General features: G+C 42.1%; 2 protein-coding genes and 1 long non-coding RNA gene across 7 annotated transcripts in view; 1 reads left to right on the top strand and 2 right to left on the bottom strand.

Annotated features, from left to right (window-relative positions):
• C2H3orf20 (chromosome 2 C3orf20 homolog) overlaps positions 1-2,708 on the bottom strand; it is a 95,724-nt gene extending 93,016 nt beyond the window's left edge. Inside the window, 1 exon segment of the mRNA XM_011734471.3 lies at positions 1,377-2,708. The gene's annotated coding sequence lies outside the window, so the exon portion shown is untranslated.
• LOC139362023 (uncharacterized) overlaps positions 1,635-22,313 on the top strand; it is a 21,188-nt gene continuing 509 nt past the window's right edge. Inside the window, exons 1-4 of one of the 5 annotated variants that reach the window (XR_011620260.1) lie at positions 1,635-1,775; positions 1,986-2,106; positions 5,874-6,041; positions 12,338-12,435. This is a non-coding gene — a long non-coding RNA (uncharacterized lncRNA). Of the gene's footprint in view, positions 1,776-1,985; positions 2,107-5,873; positions 6,042-6,788; positions 6,925-9,059; positions 9,198-10,562; positions 10,699-12,337; positions 12,436-22,313 lie in introns of those variants that run through there. The other 4 variants (XR_011620256.1, XR_011620257.1, XR_011620259.1 and 1 more) reach the window with 4 other exon arrangements.
• LOC105477758 (coiled-coil domain containing 174) overlaps positions 3,218-22,313 on the bottom strand; it is a 21,848-nt gene continuing 2,752 nt past the window's right edge. The window contains exons 2-11 of the mRNA XM_011734480.2: positions 22,191-22,295; positions 21,078-21,178; positions 17,753-17,811; positions 14,950-15,127; positions 11,533-11,628; positions 9,706-9,848; positions 9,136-9,230; positions 8,474-8,606; positions 6,282-6,434; positions 3,218-5,472 (exon numbers count right to left, since the gene is read on the bottom strand). Of these exons, the coding sequence (XP_011732782.1) occupies positions 5,174-5,472; positions 6,282-6,434; positions 8,474-8,606; positions 9,136-9,230; positions 9,706-9,848; positions 11,533-11,628; positions 14,950-15,127; positions 17,753-17,811; positions 21,078-21,178; positions 22,191-22,295 (1,362 nt within the window). The 3' untranslated portion in view covers positions 3,218-5,173. The remainder of the gene's footprint in view (positions 5,473-6,281; positions 6,435-8,473; positions 8,607-9,135; positions 9,231-9,705; positions 9,849-11,532; positions 11,629-14,949; positions 15,128-17,752; positions 17,812-21,077; positions 21,179-22,190; positions 22,296-22,313) is intronic.

Raw genomic sequence — 22,313 nt, 5'->3', positions numbered from 1 at the left:
TCTATATAAAGACCTATGTTTGTTAAATCGTACTAAAAGATGCTTATAGCCACTTCATTCCCTATAGTGAAATAATGATGTACGTTAAGCTGATGAACTATTAGGCAACAACTAAAAATAACAAGGAAGCTCAGTTTTAGAAATGTTAAAGAAAGAAGAACCAAATGGTGTGTATACACTGATTACACATTCCATGAAAACCTGTACAGATCATAAGTTGAACACAGAGATACAAAGCCTTTTAAGGAAAAGGTAATTCTTTTTGGAAAAACAATAAAACCTGGGTTCCCAGCAAAGACAGTGGCACAGTTACCAGACTACTTGCAACCTGGGAGACCTGCACTGGGAACAGGGCCCACTCTTGTATTTTTTGGTTTTCAAAAACTGTGAACTATGGCTGTGTGTGGAGAGGGTGGTGTGGGGTGGGGTGAGGGGAAGTGGACACTCTGTTCAACCTCAGGGAATAATGACCAAAAAAAAAAAAAAAAGGCGGGGGTAGGTGGAGGGGAAGGAATGCAGTACACAACAGAGAAAATGCTTAAAACCTGGCCAAACTGTTACCAAGCATGTGAGCTTTGAGTTAGGGAGAATGTGGCAATTAGAAATGTAGTGGAGGGCCGGGCATGGTGGCTCACACCTGTAATCCCAGCACTTTGGGAGGACAAGGCGGGCAGATCATCTGAGGTCAGGAGTTCGAGATCAGCCTGGCCAGCATGGGTGAAACCCCATTTCTACTAAAAATACAAAAGTTAGCTGGATGTGGTGGTATACATGCCTGTAATCCCAACTACTTGGGAGGCTGAGGCAGGAGAATTGCTTGAACCTGGGGAGAGAAGGTTGCAGTGAGTTGAGATTGTGCCAGTGCACTCCAGCCTGGGCAGCAGAGTAAGACTCCATCTCAGAAAAAAAAATAAAAAAAAAAAATAAAAACAAAAACAAAAGAAATACAGTGGAGAAAGAAGATGTTTCAATTGAGGGCAGAAGAGATGCAATATTTCTGGCTATTTCTACCACTGGACAAATGCTCACTTACTATGTATGAGTGACTATATAGATGCAGCCTGGGATTTATTAAGAAACACCATAACAAAACATCAATAGGCCAAGATGACAGGTTTTCACTACAACACCTTACTTCCTTTGAACATTTGGATTTTCTAGCTTTCCTAGACAATGACCTACACCAATCACACCATCCCTGGCCTCTTGGCCCCAGTACACACACCTTAAACATGAAGACAATGTCCACAGCCCACCGGGGCAAAACACCTGACCCAGCCAGCTAACGGGGCGGTCAGGCAGGATGACTGCGGTAGTTTCGCCTACTCTCATCTTTTCAGTGGGTCAATGAATTCCTTTCAATTATCATCACTTACCTTAGCCATGTAGTTTTTTACACGAACTGCTTGCCAAATAACCGACTTAGCTCAATTTACTGACTTAAAAGGACACAGTATGGCATGGGCAACTCCAGGTTGTGTTAACTGTGAAGACCAGTACCCATCCCCGTTCCAAATTCTAAACTCAACTACCTCATCTGCATGTCACAACAAGGTCAGCTGTAAACCTCCCTGAGGGCTGCACTTGAGCTTTCACAGGGAATAAACGGCCCCACAAGTCTGGTAAATGTATGGCTAAACGCAGCAGGAATCTCATGTATATGGATCTGAATGTTCTCCTTTGGGAATTCTGCAGCAAACAAAATGATTTATTGAGCCAATTCAAACGAACTCTATCAAAACACACAAAGGCCTGGAGGAGAGATTACAATGAAAGTAAGTAATTCCAGGCAATTTTTGATCTAAAGCATTTTGCTTAGCTCAACAAAGGCACGAATGAGGTGTGGTCATGTTTTTCTATAGGAGGTTTTGCCACTACTTGCTCCTAAGTTAAACATGGCCACAGAGTACTGTGAATGTTTAATGTCTGCCTGGGAGAAATGTATTGGCCAATACTTTAGTTACTAATGGGAGGATTATGTCTAGTCGGACCAGGAAGCGTGTAAAAGCAGATCACTTGGAGCCGCTGTGTCCAGGACAGCAGCACTAGATGCACGGACCCTTTGAGCATCTGAAACGCACGGACCCTTTGAGCATCTGAAACGAGGTTAGCATGACTAAGGAACTGGGTTTTATTTTTTCAAACTTGATATTCAATTCAGTTACTGAAAAACTTTACTATGTTTAAGTATCTTTGGAACAACTTGGATATGAATTTGTGTTTTTCAACTGCACATTTTATAAAACCTAAATACAGATCAAGTATTCCTGATGAAAAGTTAGCATCCAAATTGAGATATGCTATAACTGGATACACAGTGAGTTCTGAATTCTTAGCGTGAAAAAGAATAATTTCAGATCTCACTAATAATTTGCATATATTGAGTACATGTTGGAATATTTTGGATATGGTGAGTTAAAAATAATTTCACTTTTTAAATATGGTTGCTAGAAAATTGAAAATGATACTCTGGGCTTATTTTTTTTTTAATTTTGAGACGGAGTTTCGCTCTTGTTGCCCAGGCTGGAGTGCAATAGCACGATCTCGGCTCACTGCAACCTCCACCTCCCAGGTTCAAGCGATTCTCCTGCCTCGGCCTCCCAAGTAGCTGGGATTACAGGCATGTGCCACAGGTTTATTTTTTATTTCTGTTGGAGGGTGCTGTTTTAAGAGTATGGAGCTGACATCTAAGAACTCTAATGCCATCTGCTGGATACACTGGTACAAGACAGGCCCGTGTCACACAGTAAGACTGATGGTGTGTCAATACTCAAAGAACTGGATCTGAAACAGAAAAGGGCTCACAAAACACTGAACTAAATTTATACTGTTAAGAGAGGATTATAAATAGGTTTATTTAGTTTTTGAAATCCCAGAGAAAATGTGACTCACAGTTATTAGACAACAGTTACCATGAGCCAACGAGCACAACTGCTTTGTCATCCACCCGAATGCCACAGGCATGGATGTGGTCACCTGGGCTGGACCCTTTGTGATGCTGGCTCCCATACCTACAACTCTTCCTGCTGCCTGCCTTGCCCCTATCTCCCTTCTCCTTTCCACTCCAGTCAGCCTCAGGTCCTTCTGCTCTGCGTTACACATACATCCTCTTTCCATCTTTTGTCTATTCATTATTTTCTTTCTACCCTTTCTTTTTTCTATTTTTCCTGTGATTCTAGCATGTCTAATAATTCTATTTTTCTTTTTAGTATTCCAATTTTTCTTTTTTTCTCCTCCCTCTTTATCCTACAAGCTGTTTCAGTTGGTTTTGTAGTTTTAGCTCTTACATTTAGGTCTTCAATTCATCGTGAGTTGATTTTTTGTATGTGGCATGAGGCAGAAGTCCAAACCCATTCTTTCGCATGGAATATTCAGTTATCCCAGAACCATTTGTTGAAAAGACTGTTCTTTCCCCACTGGATGGTCCTGGCACCACTGTCAAAAATCAGTTGACCATGGATATATGTTTTATTTCTGGACTTTCGCCTCTATTCCACTGATCTATGTGTCTATTCTTATGCCACTACCACACTGTGTAGATTACTGTAGCTTTGTGGTTAGTCTTGAAATCAGGAAGTGTGAGTCCTCTCTGTTTTTTCTCTAGATTGTTTTGGCTATTCTGGGTTCCTTGCATTTCCATGTGAATTTTAAGATTAGCTTGTCAATTTCTGCAAAAAAGGCAGTTGGGTTAGCTGGTTTTTATGTGTATTTATTAAAAAAAGCAATTACCCGATTAGGCTGACAGAATGATTAGGCTGACAGAATGATTAGGCTGACCATTAACAGGACTGGCACCTTTACCCTCGGTGTTTAGAGGTAAGTTTGTAAGAATTCAGGATGTTTGTCTAAGATTGCTTGATACTAGGGCAACAAAACTAAGAGCAGAGGGCACTGAAAAGACTGTCTGGGAGTCAGACATCAATTGTGTTTAAGTCTGAGATCTGCTTCTTAGGTACCATATGACCCTGCACGAGTCATCGACCCCTCCACACTCCAGTGTTATCTGTAATGAGGATGGGGCACTCCCTTCCACACTGCAGCACTGTGGGAACAGAGACAATGCCATTGCAGAGGACCCCCAGGGGACAGTCTCCTTCACTCACTCGTCTCCTTCCCACTCAAGGAACATCAAGGACTTGTGCTACCACATTCTCACAGCACTCACTGGCCTGGGAACCAGCTATGGGAGCCCTATGGGCCTGGTCATCAACTCTCAACTGCTTGTCTGCAGCTGTAGGAACCCTCTGAGGTGTGGCAGGCAGAGGATGGGGTGGGTGCCCAGGCACCTCGCTGAATTTCTGGAACCCTGCCCACCCCCAATCCTCTCCTTGTTACTAATGACATGGGGACCCACCTGCTCCACTGTGCAGCCCCAAGTCTGATCCAAGTCAGGTTCCTGAATGTGAGGAAGCTGAGCATGGGGGCGACAGGGAGGTGGGATGCGCTGAAAAGCTGTAACCATTGCCGCTAAGGCGTATCAGTCTCTGACCAGGTCCAGCAGCCTCCACGTACGTCCGTCATTCAACACACATTTACTGAATGCCCACTGCACACAGGAGTGTAGGTAATAGGATGGTATGACAGTAAAAGTAAGTAAACAACTCCCACTTCTACCTTTCTGGACTATGAAGAGCTCCTCCTGGTCTTCCTTATCATTTCCTATGTGATTACTTCCGGGTCCTCTTGGAGAACAGAGCATTTTGCCTCCCATGCAGTCTGCCACTGCTTGACAGGGAGAAATTCCTCCTGACCTATGTTCCATCAGCTGATCTGGAAGCTGAACCCTTGGAATAAAGACACCTGCATGCTAGTATTTGCAAAAGGAATGGAAAAGAACCCTTAAATATGAGTAAGTCATGGGAGTAGGTATGAAACAGATAGGGTTTTAAGTACATCTCAGTGTCAAATTTTACAGAATAAATACTTCTATTCTATTGCAGTTCACGTGTAAATCCAGGTAGGTATGTCCATATCCCTCTTAGAATGAAATGAACAGCCAAGTGGCCAAAGTTTCCACGACTTTCCTCCTTACTGACCAATCCAACCTCAAGTGTGTGCCTCCTAGGAAAAGGAGAGGACAAAGGTACAAATTCAGTTCCTAAAGTCATTTCTCTCCTTCTGGGAGAGAAAGGCACTATCAAAGTACAAACCCAAGTCAGGGTGCTTTGAAAGATCAAGTCACTTGTTTGTAATAGGAAATCATGTCATCCAGAGTTTTGAAAGTAACTGTGGGGGCTTGTGGTGGGTTGTCGGGGGCAGGAGTGGGTGATATATGTGCAGGGCTAGGTCCGTGGCTCTGGTCAGAGCACTGCCCTGGGTCACTCTGTGCTGGCCCAGGCCTGCTCCATGCCTGGCTGCTGGAAAAACCAGTTCTCTTCTGACCCACAAAGTAATCTGACGGTGGGGCAAACTCAGGATCTCTCTCAGCCCGGAGATCTGACTGCCTCTTCGACCAGTATCCAAAGGAAAATTCTAGTAAAAATGAGAAAGAAAATTATTAGAACAGATTAACAAATCAGTTGAATTTATTGTTACTATTATCTAAGCGTTGCATATATTTCTTAAAAGCCACCACAAACTATCCAAAGAATAAGAATGGCAACAGTAAAACTATGTTACAAGGTATAAATAATACCTACAACCAGTATAAAAGCCCAGGCTAAGAAAAGGGAGTGACTATCTCTAGATGGGAAATACAGAAAAAGAGAAATACAGACAAATCATCTGCTTGACACGACACTGTAGGTATTTCATACCAAAATACAAATTTTGTCCTTTATTGAGTTTTGGAAGACACAAACGGGACCTGCCCAACCTTGTTTGGTATTTCACCTCTATTTCTAACAGTGGCTCTTGCATTTCTCTTACTTTAGCTTTGGATCTTATCAGCTCAGACAGCATGGACTATATTCTACTGAAACGATTTTTTTCAAAGAGGCATAAACCATAGTCTTCCAAAGAGAGGCTGCTGTGGACACTCTAGAGAATTTACAAAAAAAATGTCCATGAAAATTCCCCAGTGGAACCATGTGTGAATCCAGGTTAGTACACTGGCATGCAAACCATTTTCAACTGAACATAAAAGAGGCTGCAAAAAACAGAGCACATGAGAACACCAAACCTTCATAATACTTTAAAGGCAGATCCTGAGAAATGGCATTCCAAAGCTGTAAAACCACACGAGGCAGCACGAAGTTAAAACTTACCCCAAGTGCTTCTGGAAAAAAAACCATTTTCCATTCACTAGAGAGTTCTTACACCTCAGAGCCCACGTCCCTTACCTTTTCCGCGGTCCCACTCCCGGATGTGTGGCACTCCGGGCTTGGTGTCCTTCCTCTCCTGGACAATGACTTCTACCTTGCTATTCTGGGCAGCAGGACATGGAGCTGGCACAGGCTCTGGCTCCAGTGGCAAAGGCCCAATAACATCTCCATCTATTTTTTGTAAGGGAATAAGACACTGTCATAACAAAGCCTAAAGCTATTTTTAAAAATATAGAACATGCTAATCCTGAAAGTAAAAGTAACCATCAATATTTATGAAGTACCTATCACGTCCCAGGCAGTGGATTAAGTCTTTTGTATACAACAGGTTATTTAATTCTTATAACAGTCCTAATAAATTCAATATTTCCATGTTATCCCCATTTTATAGAGGGGGAAAATTAAGCTCCGAAATGGTACACAGGTAGAAAGTGATACTGGCTGGGGTCCTGGGCTGGGCTGGATGGATTTTAGTCTCTGTGCCCCTCACTATGCCACTCTGCTTCTCCAAACTGGCAATTGCAGGACCAGAAACCCCCAAATCACTCAACTAACATCACAATCTGAGGCGAAGCGAGCAGAGCCAAGGGGATGAAGAGTTGGGGTCTGGTGTAGGCTGTTCAATTTTGGTCACATTTTTTAAATGTAAAAGAAACATGGATTTTTAAAAAACACTGTGGTGGCACTTCACATTTTCCGGACATGACAGATGTTCAGGAGATGGAGCAAAATTAGTGAAACAATCTGCACAGCTTAACATGTTATAGAGACAGCATTTATCTGAAACTAAACAGATGGTTTTCAAATTCCCAAATGTTTCTGGTTTTGTTCAGACATTAGGAACCGGCCCATGGCTTCACATAAGCTTTGTGAGAGCTGGAGGGCTGTACGACCCCTCATACCCACACTCCCTTTTCCTTTGGGTAATAGAATGCCCCCAGGTTTCAGCTGAGCATGTGGCCAGCTTGCTGGAGAGGCCATTTCCCAGCTTCTCCTACAGTGAGGTGTGGCCCACAGGACTGAGCTCTGGCCAGCGGGATGTAAATGCATAGGTCGTATATAAGTTCCCACACATATCTCTAAAAAGGAAGCTCGTCTCCTTGCCTACCCCTAGGCTGGATCATGAACAGGGGAGCAGGGGAGCAAGCTTTGTGCAGAAGAAAAAAATACTCTAGGAAATGGCAGAAATAGCAAGACTGGAGGAAGCCTGGGACTAGATGACCACCTGGGGCAAAGCTGCTCACTTACCCTGGATACCCACTCACCCACCCACCTCCAAGTTGTTAAGTAGAGAAATGGATCTCGGGCCAGGCACGGTGGCTCAAGCCTGTAATCCCAGCACTTTGGGAGGCCGAGAAGGGCGGATCACGAGGTCAGGAGATCGAGACCATCCTGGCTAACACGGTGAAACCCCGTCTCTACTAAAAAATACAAAAAACTAGCTGGGCAAGGTGGCGGGCGCCTGTAGTCCCAGCTACTCGGGAGGCTGAGGCAGGAGAATGGCATAAACCTGGGAGGCGGAGCTTGCAGTGAGCTGAGATGTGGCCACTGCACTCCAGCCTGGGCAGCAGAGCAAGACTGTCTCAAAAAAAAAAAAAAAAGAGAAATGGTTCTCTATTTTGTTTGAGCCATTCTATGTAGGAGTCTCTAGATTGATGGCAATTTAGCTTATACTACCACAACTTATACAATAAGCTAGTCTGACACAGCATTTAATAGTGTTTCCAAGGGGAACCGTGCTCCAAGTTCCAAATCACCAACTTCTGCAGCACGGTTCTTTGGTAAGCTTTGGCAAGCTGTCGATATTCGTATTTCTAAATTCTTTTACTACATAACTTTATGAATATAAGTTTCTTTAAATATATATATAAAATAACCAATAGCAAAAAATGTAAGTCTAAAACATATATATGCAAAACTAAACTTTATCTTAAAATATCTCTTTACTAAGTCTCAGTTACAAGACTATGCCATTCTAAGACGCAACACAATGTATTGTTGCTTCATAGCCTCATCTATAGCCTAAAAATATTGAATGTCATTCTGCATCACTTTGGTTATAAAAATTGCTCCTGCCAGTACCTCAAAGGTATACTGTTTGCTTAGATATAAAACTAAATGGCTAATTTTCACGTTGCCAGCCCTATTAGCAAGACGTCAATGGAACAAAATTTTTCCTTTTGAAGTTCAGCAACATAGACATGATATACCTCTGTTTTCTTCCTCTGTTCCACCTTCTTTTGATTTTTTCATCTTTTTTTGTCGAAGTTTGGCAAGTCTTGCCTCTAAGATAGCCTTTCGCTTTTCCTTTATGTTTTCTCGTTTTGTTCTCTGATCTGTTGTCTGAATAGAAAATCAGAAAATTATTTGCTTGAAGCCAAATTTGCAATATTCCTGTTCAAAAAGATGAAATTTTCTTCTAAAAATAGACTAGCTAATTGATCTTCAGGCCACCTCTAAGAAGCTATCCTTGAGATCCTTACAATGAAGCCCTATGAAGTACTCTTATACGAACCCTCCGATGTCTTACAAAGTTTCGTAAGTGTTCAAAGAGCACCTTGCAAGCCTTAACACTCAAGGAAACCAACCCATTCCGTCCTACACCTTAATCCCTTAAGTAACTTACTATTTTCCCATCCAAGCCGCTCCAAAGTACCACATTTGGCACCAGATTTAAAACATCAAAGTTGCACAGGTTACTTGTGAGCAGTTATAAAATTTGAAACACAAAAATAGTATGGCAACTACCTTTATGCAACTCCAAATATCAATTTTAATTTCTAATTAATTTACTAGATTTTTCTGCAGTGTGGTCCAGCAAGAAACCAAGCGCTCGCATCCTTCCTCACAGCCGCTTGGGATTTATCTGTACCTGTTCACGCAGCATCTCTAAGGTTTTCATCTGCTTGTTTCTCAACTCTTTGTCTCGGGCAAAGGCAAAATACCCAACGCCGAGTTGCCGGGCCTCTGAAAGAAGTGCAAATTACCCAAAAGATCAGACTGTCCTGATCATTCAACTACACTCAAGCCACATTTCCTACCAAAGCAAAAAGAAACACAGTGATATTCGGCACAAGTTTTAAAAAGAAAAAGAAAACAGCTAAGTGAAAAAACAAAACACCAAAGAAACACAAAAGTTAGACCAAGTTTTCGTCCTGTTGGCCAAGGAAAGCATAACAAGCGTTCGTTTGCTTTCAGCCATGGGCTGTCTCCACTTCTCTTGGGAAACAATCCCTTGGATTACCAGACCCTCTGTCAGGAAGATATTCCCAATGTGAGTATTTTAAGGCTATGAAGTGAACAAAGGAGATATTTTCAATTTCCAAAGCAGGATCTTTAATTTCCATGTAAAAGCTATTGCTTTATGAATACTTCCCTTAATGTTTGCCATTAGTTTAAGATCAGAAAAAAGATTTGCAAAGCTGCAAGAAAATAGTCATACCATTTTCCCGAATGTCTTCATAATGTACGGGCCCCATGGGCCTCTTCAGGGCCTCTCTTTCTTCTTCCTCCCATTGCTGGCGCTGAAGTTCTTTTCTCATATCTTCAGATAACAGGGTTTTTTCATTAGCAGGACTAACAAAACTAGCAGGAAAACACAGCAAAAACTATCTTCAGATAAGGACTGAGATATCAGTGTTTAAGTACAGTCAGCTGCATCATGGATAAGTAACACTACTTGATAAAGAAGACAGGGAACTACAGAGGCTTCTGACCCACAAGACTGCTAGAAAATCAATTACACAGCCTTCACCTTTTTTTCTTTTATTTTTTTCCTTTTTTTTTGAGACTAGTCTTGCTCTGTCGCCCAGGCTGGAGTGCAGTGTCACAATCTCGGCTCATTGAAACCGCTGCTTCCCAAGTTCAAGAGATTCTCCTGCCTCAGCCTCCCGAGTAGCTGGGATTATAGGCACCTACCACCACATCCGGCTAATTTTTGTATTTTTAGTAGAGACAGGGGTTCACCATGTTGGCTAGGCTGGTTTTGAACTCCTAATCTCAGGTGATCTGCCTACCTTGGCCTCCCGAAGTGCTAGGATTACAGGCATGAGCCACTGCACCTGGCCAGCCTTCGCCCTTCTTACTCAAGCACGAGACTCGTTACGTTAGCATGACGGAATCTTGCCTGAGCACTCAAGACATAAAACTTTCCTTCCACCCAGGTCCTGGGCTGACCAGATGGGAGGTGGCCCAGGCAGGGAGGAGGAACTCTGGGTCTCCTCCTGTGGATGGTCTCTCGTCTGGGGACATGAAAACTGCTTAACATTTTGGCCTGAGTGATGTCTCCTGTCCTTGCAGATGACCAGGCCCTGAGAAGCTCAAGGTTTCCACTCTCCCTTTCTTATGCCAAGCCAAAGGCTATATGCTGGATGCCTGAACCTGCAGGACTTGGACAAGGTGGAGTTTCTCCCAACACTTCTCACATAAAAGTTCCTGTAGTAAGAGGAATTTATTTTCCTGGATGTTTCAGAGCTATCTCTTAGGTCTTGTGTTTTAGAGTTACCTCTCAGATTTTATGTTTTAGAGTTATCTCTTAGGTCTTAGGTCCTGCTGAAAAATCTAGTTATAAGGTCCTTGGCCAGGCATGGTGGCTCACGCCTGTAATCCCAGCACTTTGGGAGGCCGAGGTGGGCGGATCACAAGGTCAGGAGATCGAGACCACAGTGAAACCCCGTCTCTACTAAAAAAATACAAAAAATTAGCCGGGCGTGGTGGCGGGCGTCTGTAGTCCCAGCTACTCAGGAGGCTGAGGCAGGAGAATGGTGTGAACCCGGGAGGCAGAGCTTGCAGTGAGCCGAGATCGCGCCACTGCACTCCAGCCTGGGCGACAGAGCGAGACTCCGTCTCAAAGAAAAAAAAAAAAAAAAAAAAAGGTCCTTAATTCAAAAATGCAATGATACATAAAGAAAAAGTGAATAAGTTCTCTCCCTGGAGCCACTTGCTTGTGGGAAAATCAAGTATAAATTCTCAAACCACTTTCTCCACAAAGGCTGGTTTGCTGGTTTGGTTTGGGCTTATTCTGTTACTCCGTAGTCAGACATCCTTCAAGGTGAAAGAGACAGCTCTACTCATCCACCAGTCAGGTTGTTCTCCAAGTGTGGATTATGTGTGTATGTGCATGCTAACCACTAAAAAGTGCTTCAATCAATCAATATCTCCTTACTGGAGCAACAGAGATCATTAATTATAAAACAGCCTCCCCTCACAAAACAATCCCTATGGCTGCATTTCAGACCTGGGCAGAGCTCTGCATACCACACACACTTACAGTCTCCCCTGAAGATTTTTATCCATCTCCAGCAGATCTGGCAAATCTTTTCTCATACAGCGCCGGGAACGCCCCAAAGAGTCCACATAATCCACCCTGAAATGAAAGCAAAAGGATGTGAAGGACTTGTACACATGTACAAGCCCCTAAGTCAGGGAGTAGGTGAACAGTGAAGGGGAAAGAGAAGCCTCACTACCAAGAAGAGCCCCCAGCCTCAGAGACCACCACCACTGATAGGAGTATGCGTTTTAAAGCTGACACACAATAAGCTCATTGTGCTCCTTATTAAATATTAGTTTTAGAAACTGTTGACAATAATTTTGATCATTTATGTCTTTGATTTCACAGATAAATCACCCACACAGAATTTTGCTGCAGCATCTATGAACTTACTTTAATCTAGTTGAGACAATTCCAGACATTTTATCAGTATCTTAGTAACTTTGCCTTGTGCCTGAGATTTTCAACTTGCCCATTTCCTCACAGACTTCAAGTCAGACTTTTTCTTCTTTCTCTTATTTCCTCTAATTGGTATAATTCTACCCAATGTATTAGCAATCTCGTAATGTAAGAAATTCACAGTATTTTTCAGAGTTGGACTCTTCTTAATTAGGAGGAAGCCAAACACCATACCTCTCTCCTCATCTTTGCTCAAACTAGACAGTGGTTAGACAGCTAAGCCAGGCAGATAGCAAGGCAAAATGAAATATTCTGACTTCCTACAATAGAAAATATGGACGGATTTTCATGAAAAACATCTCATTTGTAATATGACACAACAGATATTTTACTTTTTAAATTACAGGCAGAGAATCTCCTACAGCCTTTAGCAGGGTACTGAATACACACTTAAGGGTCCAATAAGTACTACCTGGCAGACCAATCTAAGGTCAGATTCGGCAGGTACGTGGCTTTGCTTTTGTTAGCAATTTTTTTTCCTCTCAAGCAATGCTGACTTCAATTGTTAGTTGTGATTTAAAAACTGAGTGTTTACTCTAGTACTGAAGCTGATTATCACAAGAAATAAAACCTCCAACTGCAGCAAGCAGTTTCTTTCTTCCTTTTTTTCCCCCCCAAATGGATGGGGAAGAAAACCATCTAGCCAGATGGTCTGTGTAATTATTTACAGTATCTTGGAAAGATTTTCTACCACCTGGAATTTAACTATCAAAAGGATTTTACAAGCAATTACGATTCTGGAGCTTAATTTAAAAACAAAAAATTGTGTCAGAACTGCTTGCAGAGCGTCTTCCTTCACCATATGGTGGCATGTGACACCTTCAATTGCCCTCCAAACTCTTCAAATCACTGGCAAATTGCTTGTAATCACACAGGCATTAATAAGCAAAAATTTTTAAAAAGACATTAGACGTTTCAAAGGAGATGAGATTTCTGCTTTGAAAAGCAATCATAGACTATTCTGTTTCTGGAGAAGGCCTCCAAAACATACAGATCCCATTAAATAGAAGTGGCAAGACAGTAGTCAGCCATGGCTCCATCTAATCAGCAGTCACTCACTGAGCAACCCCTGCAGGCAAACAAAGCTTTCCTCAGGCAAGGAGAGTAATACAGGAGGGCTAACAGCCATGCCATCTTCCAAGGGTCTGGGGAAGTTAAGGCACACACCCATGAAATGCTTATTAACAACACTGGGTACACAAAGACTACCAAAAGTTTGCTAAAATCTTTTTCTGATAATGAGGCCTAGTATGTGTCAATAATAAATAATAGGTAATACCTGAAGAGCAGGAAGTATATTAAGTGCTACCTGACTTTAGATGAGAGAGCAATCACTTAGAGATTAGAAATGATAGGCCAGGCATGGTGGCTCACGCCTGTAATCCCAGCACTTTGGGAGGCCCAGGCGGGAGGATTGCTTGAGCCAAGGAGTTCAAGAAGAGCCTAGGCAACATAGTGAGACCCTGTTTCTACAAACAAAAAATTAAAAACTGAGGCAGGAGGATTGCTTCAGCCCAGGAGTTCGAGGCTACAATGAGCCATGATCATGCCACTGCACTCCCGCCGGGGTGACGGAGTGTGGAGACCTTGCCTCAAAAACAAATAAATAAAAAAGAAAGAAATGATGAAGAAAGGCACCAAAAGAAGAGACTGTATGTTCTTCTCTTTTGGTTCCTTATAGCTTGCAGGCTGTTCAAGCCTGTTCCAAATGGTACCAAATGGTACCAAATGGTACCTGTTCCAAACGGTACCAAATTATTTAGATGTAAGAAAGTCGGTAAGAAGATACCTGTTTTATCCCAATGAGAATGTTATTTCTGAACCAACATGGACACCCTCAGTGGAATGAAGATGCAGTTTCTCTGCCATCCACAGTAGCTGGGACTGCTCTCTTCAGCTCATCAATGACTGCCCACAGGGCCAAAGGCTGACAAAAGATCAACGCCTGCTGCAAAGAGTCCTGAGAAGTTCCTAACAAATGCCCACTATGAGGAGGCTATTCCAGCCTTGAAAGGAGGATGAGAAGGATCCCAAAGGCAAGAGGGTGTGTTCCCAGAAAATTGTCAGAGCATCAGTACAGCTCTCAGCAATTTCAAGAACGGCTGAATAGTTTCCAAACAATAATATCTTAGGTAGAAAAAAATCATTGTAACAGAATTCCCATTCTGGTCTCTCTACTTACTGATAGTCTCTTTAAGGAAAAGACGAGTTTGGTTCTTCTATCATTCATCTACATATAGGCAAAATTCAGGAAATGTCAATAACAAAGGTTTACAAAATGCCTGCTTATACTTCACAGGCAGCAGTTTCTTGTGTAGCCCAGAACACTCTTACTTCTTGAAGGGGGGTTAAAGTAAAGGGTCATGGGAATGAGGCAGTATAATCTCTATTTTATAAGGGAAGATCCTGAGCCTCAAAGACTGAGAAACCTGATTAAGATCATACAGTCAGTGAGAGGTACAGCTGGAACCGTCCAAGGCCCATGAGTCCACACCACACTGCCAAACAATGTCACAGTCAGAGTAAGACATACAGGGCCACCACTGCCGGCTTCCTTCTCCTAGATGGCAGCTCTCCACCATGTCAGAACGAGGACACGGGTAAGGCAGCAGCACAAGTACAAAAGGAAGGCGCTCTGCCCGCACTGTTTCATGTTAGTGATCCAGGCAAACCAAGTCTGCCACGCAGAGTCTCCTTGGGCCTGGCACAGGGCTGGGCACACAGCAGGAGCTCAGTCAGTATTTGTAATTATATGTAATTATTGTAATTATGTCTTCATTTGAGCTACAGTTTTTACATCCATAATAACCTAATCTAACCTAACTTAAAAGGAAGTCTCAAAAGAACACCCAGAAACAATAAAGAGAAATGGCTTGATAACAACCCAACAAAATCACTCCCAAAATGTCAGCACAAGTCTGAGGATGTTCCTCAGAGCTAATCCATGATGTTACCAACCATTCTTCACTGGGGTCTTGGGGAGGAGGGATGTCTCCCTCAGGAAGGTTTTCCTCATCGTCGTCCCTTTCTCCTGCCTTTTGAGAATCTCTATGGGCACCAGATGCCTCCATTTCTTTGCGCTTGTCTATGATCTTCTGCGTGAAATCCACAAGGTACATATCCTCCACTTCTTCATCTACAACATAAAAATCAGTTTTCAGACATCAAAAAGGAAAATCACACATGGAATTGACAAGAAGCAGTCACATTCATTGCCTGGTGGCCCCATCACCCCTGATGGCTCATCAGACAATGCCTCCACTCCCCAAACGTTTACAAAGACACAGCCACCTTGGGAACTGACACATACTACACAAAAAAATCTTGAAAAAGCCTAAAGTTTTCTGTTGCCTCATCAATACACTACCTGAGTAAGCAAAACCATCTTAGAATGTCATTTTAAGATAACACAACAGTCTGATTTTATGCAACTCATCCAACCAATTACATCATACAGAAGCAAAACTGCATTTTCCATGTCATCAGATCAGGACAGTAGAACTTCTTGCTTTAGGTGTTACATATCTGTCTCATCATGTGGGCTAGATCACTAACCCTAATTATACTGTTGTGGTTTGGTAAATGTTTTAAAGATCATAATACAGGTAAAAGAAGTCATCTGAGTTCTTGTCAAGCCAATGAACACCAATTCCAGGCAAGGCATGGAGCGAGACCCTACAGGACATATACAGATATGCAAGACACTCTGCCCACAGGGCTTATGGTCCACTTAAGGAGCTAAAACACACACTGAAAGTTAAACAACAATCCGTGACACCTAATTTAACCCAGGATAGCTCATGTAGCACAAATTATGTATACCTAAAGTTTCACTACGCTGCATTTAGGACACAGTCATTTGAGTCTTTTTCTCTGATGACAGAGATTAAGCTACATTGAACTGACATTAGGCTTCCTATTACCAGTGGTGGTGTTTTCCCCACCTTAGGGTGAAGAAAAACTGAGGCTCCAAAACATAACTTGCCCAAACTTGTAGGTCTGACATATCTATCAGGAGGTGGGCTTGCTGGCTTTGACAAAATCAGGTCTCTATACTCACACTCCTTTGGACCTGATTTCTATATTAACAATATAAGTAAAGTTTGAATCAAAAGAGAAAAGACTTTAATAAAATAAACTTTTTTTTTTTGAGATGCAGTCTCACTCTGTCGCCCAGGCTGGAGTGCAGTGGCACCATCTTGACTCACTGCAACCTCCACCTCCCGGGTTCAAGTAATTCTCCTGCCTCAGCATGCCGAGTAGCTGGGACTACAGGCACCTGCCACCACGCCCGGCAAATTTTTGCATTTTTAGTAGAGACGGGGTTTCGCTTGGCCAGGTTGGTCTCAAACTCCTGACCTTGTGATCCGCCCGCCTCGGCCTCCCAAAGTGCGGGGATTGCAGGTGTGAGCCACCACGCCCAGCCTAAAATAAACTTATTTTTAAAAACCACAAAATTCCTGAAATAGAGAGGAGATGTAGTCTGAGTTATAAGGCCATAGGCTAGCGAGGCCTCCCAGTAGGCGGCCATCCTGCTGCCTCTTCAGGAAGAAGGCAAAGCCTCTCCTACAGTGCTTAGCTTTGTTGAGTGTCTGACCTTCCCGTGCTGGGCTCCTGCTGTACAGGGAACGTGTCCCTGCGGTCTGGGAAGCAGCAGCCAGGGACCTAGGACCAGCCTTGCCTCTCTCCTACTGTACCTGGGCCCCAGCCATGCTAGGCTAGGTGACTCTGTTGACCTCTGGCCCTGCCCTTCCTCGGCTGGTCTGCTCACCAATCTAGCCCTGCAAGATTCCTTTCTCCAGCTTGCCAAAGGTAAGCCCAACTTCTCCCAAAAGACTTCCCTGATTACATATTCACTTTCCCTGCCTTTTGGGAATGAAATAGGCACTGCCTCATAAAATCTCTTCTACTGTTGTCTAATTATGGATTGGGTTTTTTCTGGGGGATATGAGATAAGGGAGTTTTTTTTTTTTTTTTTTTTAGAGACAGGGTCTCACTCTGTCACCTAGGCTGGATCATAGATCAATAGATCACTACACCCAGGATGCAGTGGCAGGATCAACAGCTCACTGTAACCTCAAACTCCTGAGCTCAAGCCTCACCCTCTTAAGTAGTGGGGCTATAGGCATGAACCACCATGTCCAGTTAATTTTTAAATTACTTTTTGTAGAGACAGAGTCTCACTATGTTGCCCAGGCTGGTCTCAAACTCCTGACCTCAGGTGATCTGCCCGCCTTGGCCTTCCAAAGTGCTGGAATTACAAGTGTAAGCCACTACACCCAAACAGATTTAGAGCAATTATAAGCACATCACAGAAAAAAAAAAATAGAAAATAGAGGGATAATAGGGAAAGAAAAAAGTAACTCTAGCACCTGACAGAACCACAGTTCCACCCAGCCCCACCCACCCTGTTTTAGCACAGCTGTAATTGTAGGTAACTGTGACTGACTCAGACCTTGTTCCCTAACTTTGCTTTGTTCTGTGCCATTTTCCTCGGAGGATGACCCTGCCTTGAGGGCAGAGGCACAGGATCTGGCTTCCAGTACTTGTTTCTCCCTTCCAGGCACCTAACATGCTGCCAGGCACCCACCAGACACTTGGTAAATTATTGCTGATTTTCTTGTCTCTGTACAGCCACAGAAAGTAAAATTTTGATGTCTAAATGTTCTCTCTACTCCTACAGTTATTTTAACAAGTAATGTAATATCAAAGGGCTGTATGAATTACAGAAAATGAAGTAGAAATAAAAAATTTTATTTACCTATAAAGTCTCCTTTAGTCATTTTTTCATATAATTTGGCTTTTTCTTCCAATTTTTCCCTAGGAGAAAAAAAATACAAGTATTAGAAATAGTCTTAAAACTGTTCATCCTGGTTGCCCCCACACTCCCTGCCTGACAGGTATCATCTGCCCATGAGGCCCAGCCTCATGGGGTCAAGACAACCACAACCAGCACAGACCACACTATCCTGAGGAGACCCTCAGACCACCCTCCCCCATGTCTGCTCTGTCAAGGAAAACAGAAGCTCCGTGAGTGCATGGCCTGTGTCCTCTTATTCATCACTGGGTCCCAGGGCCTAAAATGACGCTTGGCACACAGCAGGTTCTCAATCAATATTTGATGAATGAATAAGTGAATCAACTGACTTAAGATTCCAACAACTTAACTGCCAACTTAAAACAAATATCAACATTCCAACAAAGCAGCCTCTCTGCTCACAGTAATCCTGATGACATGTATTTTTCAGTGGTACAGACCAGGAGAGGGTGAGCAATTCTTTATTCTGGAAATACTTAATGATGGTAAAGAGAAGCCCCAAAGAGGTCATCTGCGAGTTCTCCTGTGAATGATCACTCTTAATCACAATGTCAGAAATATTCCTCTTTTATTTTACACATCCATTCGCCACGCACTTATTGCACACCTCCTACCTGCCAAGCACTGTTTTAGGTACTGAGGACTCACAGGAACAAGAAAAAGTCCCAGTTTCCTGGGAGTTTCCATTCTAGAGATGGAGAAGGACAATAAAGCTAAATAAATAAAGCAATGAAAAGGAGGATCTGAGACTGTGAGAAGAGCTGTAAAGGGAACAGACACATGCCAGCAGAGGCCCCTTGACCCGCAGTAATGCAGTGCATGGTGGACCAGCTCACTCATATCAGGCTTCTAAGACCCCTATTTTGGAGGGCTCTTATGTAACTAGCTGATCATCAGAGGATTTTACTGTTTTAATGAAAAGAAAACTAAAAAAAATTTAAAAGTCAAACAAAACACAAAGCAACAAGTGTCCGGTTAGAGTGAGTGAGCAGGACACTAACTCAGAGAGGGCAGTCAGGGGAAACCTTTTTGAACATGACAACTTAGCCATGGTTTGCACAGCAAGAAGCAGCCAACCACAGGAGGATCTGGGGGCAGGGGAGGCAGGGCAGAAAAAGGAAAGATTAAGTGAGAATGAGCTTGACATTTTCAAGGAAGAGAGACCAGTAGAGCAGAGGGCGCTGAGCAAAACAGAGAATGGTGCAAAATAGACAGAGACAGGCAAGGACGAGAGCACGTGAGAAAGGATATGAAACTTGGTGCGGTGTAGCAACAGTTTTCAGGGGTCAGGAACAGTCTACAAGTGGATAATCGAGATCAAGGAAGGTGTCAGGGAAACAGCCGCTGGATTTAGTGGATGAGGATGTCACCAGTGACTTTAAAGAACAATTTCTTCTGTTGAGTTAGAAAGATGGAATTCAGAGCATGACAGCAGGGACACTGTCTGCAACCTCTAAGTGCCAGACACTATGTATCTCCTTTAATTCCCTGAAGGACTTCATAACCTAAGTATTAACCACCTCACTTCACAGATAAAGAAAAGAGTCTTAATGGATAACTAATTTGCCCAAGGCCTTCCACCTCAAAAACGCCTGGGACTGTGCTTGTGTGTTCTGAGCTCTGGAGGGAGGCAGATGTCCTGCAGATGTCTTGACTCCCACAACACAGCAAAACCAAAGTGCTTCAGAAAAGTTACTGCATAGAAAAAGCACAGCAAAGTGCCAAGAAAAAACTCTTGATATACAGAGCAAAATAATAAAAGATCATGGTACCTTTGGACAAAATTAAAATTCTGAGAATATGTCCAAGAGTGGGAAATGTCTCAAAACTGATCATATCTTTAAGTAAAGCCTGAGGTCTGTTGGGGACAGGTCAAATGTTAAGAAAAAAAGTCCACAAATGGGCTAATATTCTGCCTTCTATTTTCAGACCCAAGATAGCTGAGCAACCTTGGCAATTCTGTTTGTAACTACAGAATTTTATTATTCCATGTATCCAAAAGCATGTCATGCCAAACATTAAAGCCTGGGATTCTCTCTGAGAGTGAAGCTGTCTTTTCTTTAGAAAAATAATAAAGATGGAATGACAGAATTAGAAAAATCATCATTCTGAAACCAGCAATGTGATAAATGATAACTATGAAGACTCATTAATGGTAACAAATCATTGCATGGAAACGAGTTGGTGAAGAGGATATTCACACAGTCTCCAAATTTCCCACTTCAGATTACTATTAATTGCACTTCAGATTACTATTAATTACAAATTGAGGAGGCACCTTTACAGTGGTGAAATCAAGTATGCATACCTTAACCAAGTAATCAAACCTATCATCACCAATAATGACTCAAACTGACCTTATAAGCCTCCTGATGTGATTCAATGGGAAGGATACAACACCGTCTACATATTATTCTTACCAAAAACATTTCATGTGACTCTAATTGGTTGTGGGACATCGCAGAACTAACTGGCCTGGACCCTTAAAAACGTTAATGGCATAACAGACAACCAAAAGGCAAGGGAATTGTTCTAGATTTAAAAAGACTAAACAGATTTGACAACTACATATAATGTGTAATCTTTGAATCCTGGATTAATCTTTTTTTTTTAAATCTATAAAGTACATAATTGTACTGGGACAACTGGTGAAATCTGAATATGGACCACAAAATAGGTAATACTCATTTATCAGTGTTAAAGTTCTTGGGTATGATAGTGGTATTGTGGTTATGTAGGAAAATGTCCTTGTTCTCAGAAGATATATGCTGAAAGATTTAGAGGGAAAGTATGATGCTTAACAAAGTCTCTCCATACACGCATGTGTGTGTGTGAGAGAGAGGGAAAGCACCTGTGACAAGATGTTAACTAGGGAATTTAGGTGAAGAATACTAGAATGTTCTATGTACGCTTAAAGTTTTTCAAAATAAAAGGGTGGGGGGGAAATTTAGGGTTTCTAAATTCTAATGTCATCCCACCTAGCCCACACCATGGGGACACTTCTTAATAATGTATTGATAATCTTAGTGTCTAACAAAGGCTGAAAGCAGGAATGTTTCATCTTATAAACTGTGACTATGTCTTACCTTTTTATGATAAGACTACAGATATAGCTGCAAATTATATTATTTTTAGAGTACTTAGAGTATTGGGCTAGAAAGATGTTAAAAATAAAATTTGTAAATCAAAAAGAACAAAATTTGAACTTCTATGTCTCTGCCTGGGCAGCCTCAAAGGTAACTATATTTACCAGAGTTTATAACTTTACCTTGCTTTGTCTAAAGTCTTCTGTTCTTCAATCTTCTGTTCAGCATCCTTCTCAGCTCGATTTGAAACGCCTACATTCTGTTTGCTCCAGATACTTGGTTTCTGGAGAATAATTTTAGAAGACAAAACAGAACCACATGATTGCCAAAAAAATCTACTTGTGCATCAGGAAAAAAAAAACAAAGGAGATCATGAGATCTTATGAATCAATGGAGATAACTAGATAAGCTGTGTCCTACAAAGAAACTGATTATATGTGGCAAGCAGGAGCTAAAAAAAGAGCCCTCAATTACATAAATAACTTATTTATTTATTTATTTATTTTGAGACCGGATCTCACTCTGTCACCCAGGCTCGAGTGTGGTGGTGCGATCTCGGCTCACTGCAGCCTCAACATCCTGAGCTCAAGTGATCCCCCCACTTCAGCTTCCCCAGTAGCTGGAAACACAGATGCGCACCACCATGCCTGACTAATTTTTTTTTTTTGGCAGAGATAGGGTTTTGCCATGTTGCTCAGGCTGGTCTTGAACTCCTGGGGTCAAGTGATCTGCCTGCCTCGGCCTTCCAAAGTGATGGGATTAGAGGCGTGGGCCACCACGCCCAGCCTAAAGAGCTTCTTGAGTGCAGAATCACTTCCTACTATCTTTTATCTCCTTAATGATTACAACCTAAATCAAGACTAATGAAAATGTACATATTACAGAGAATTAGTAATACAAATAGTAGACACTATTACCTATAAAACTGGAAAAATCATTCACAGCTCTTATTCACCCTGATATTTTCTGCTATATTCCTATATTATCTAATTGTTTATCTCTATTTGGATACCTAACACCTATAGAACCAGATAACCTTCCATCTGTTTATGAAATGTAAACAATCCACATTTTTCCAAAAGAAGTGCTAAAGAATTACCACATTACTATGCACTTTTATATAATCTTACTAATTTCTATTTTAATAACATTTCATGCAAATGTTAAACACAAGATAGAGATTTTTTCCTCAACATTTATGTGTACAGATACCACTGACAACCTTAAAACACTTAAATATGGTATAATTCTCTCATGTTTGGAACCAATGGAGATCATCAGATCTTATTTTTTACCTTGTTAGTTGTTTTTGGTTTTCCAAAAACTCCAGAATCTTTTAGAAGTTTTTCTTGTTTGAATTCTTCTTGCTTTCGGAAGAGTTCGGCCTTAAGATCTACCAACTAGAATAAAAGCAGTAA

This window comes from Macaca nemestrina, chromosome 2, assembly GCF_043159975.1.
Source record: "Macaca nemestrina isolate mMacNem1 chromosome 2, mMacNem.hap1, whole genome shotgun sequence".
Lineage (NCBI taxonomy): Eukaryota > Metazoa > Chordata > Mammalia > Primates > Cercopithecidae > Macaca > Macaca nemestrina.
Note: the sequence above shows the minus strand (reverse complement) of the source record. Positions and strands in the feature narration are given on the sequence as shown.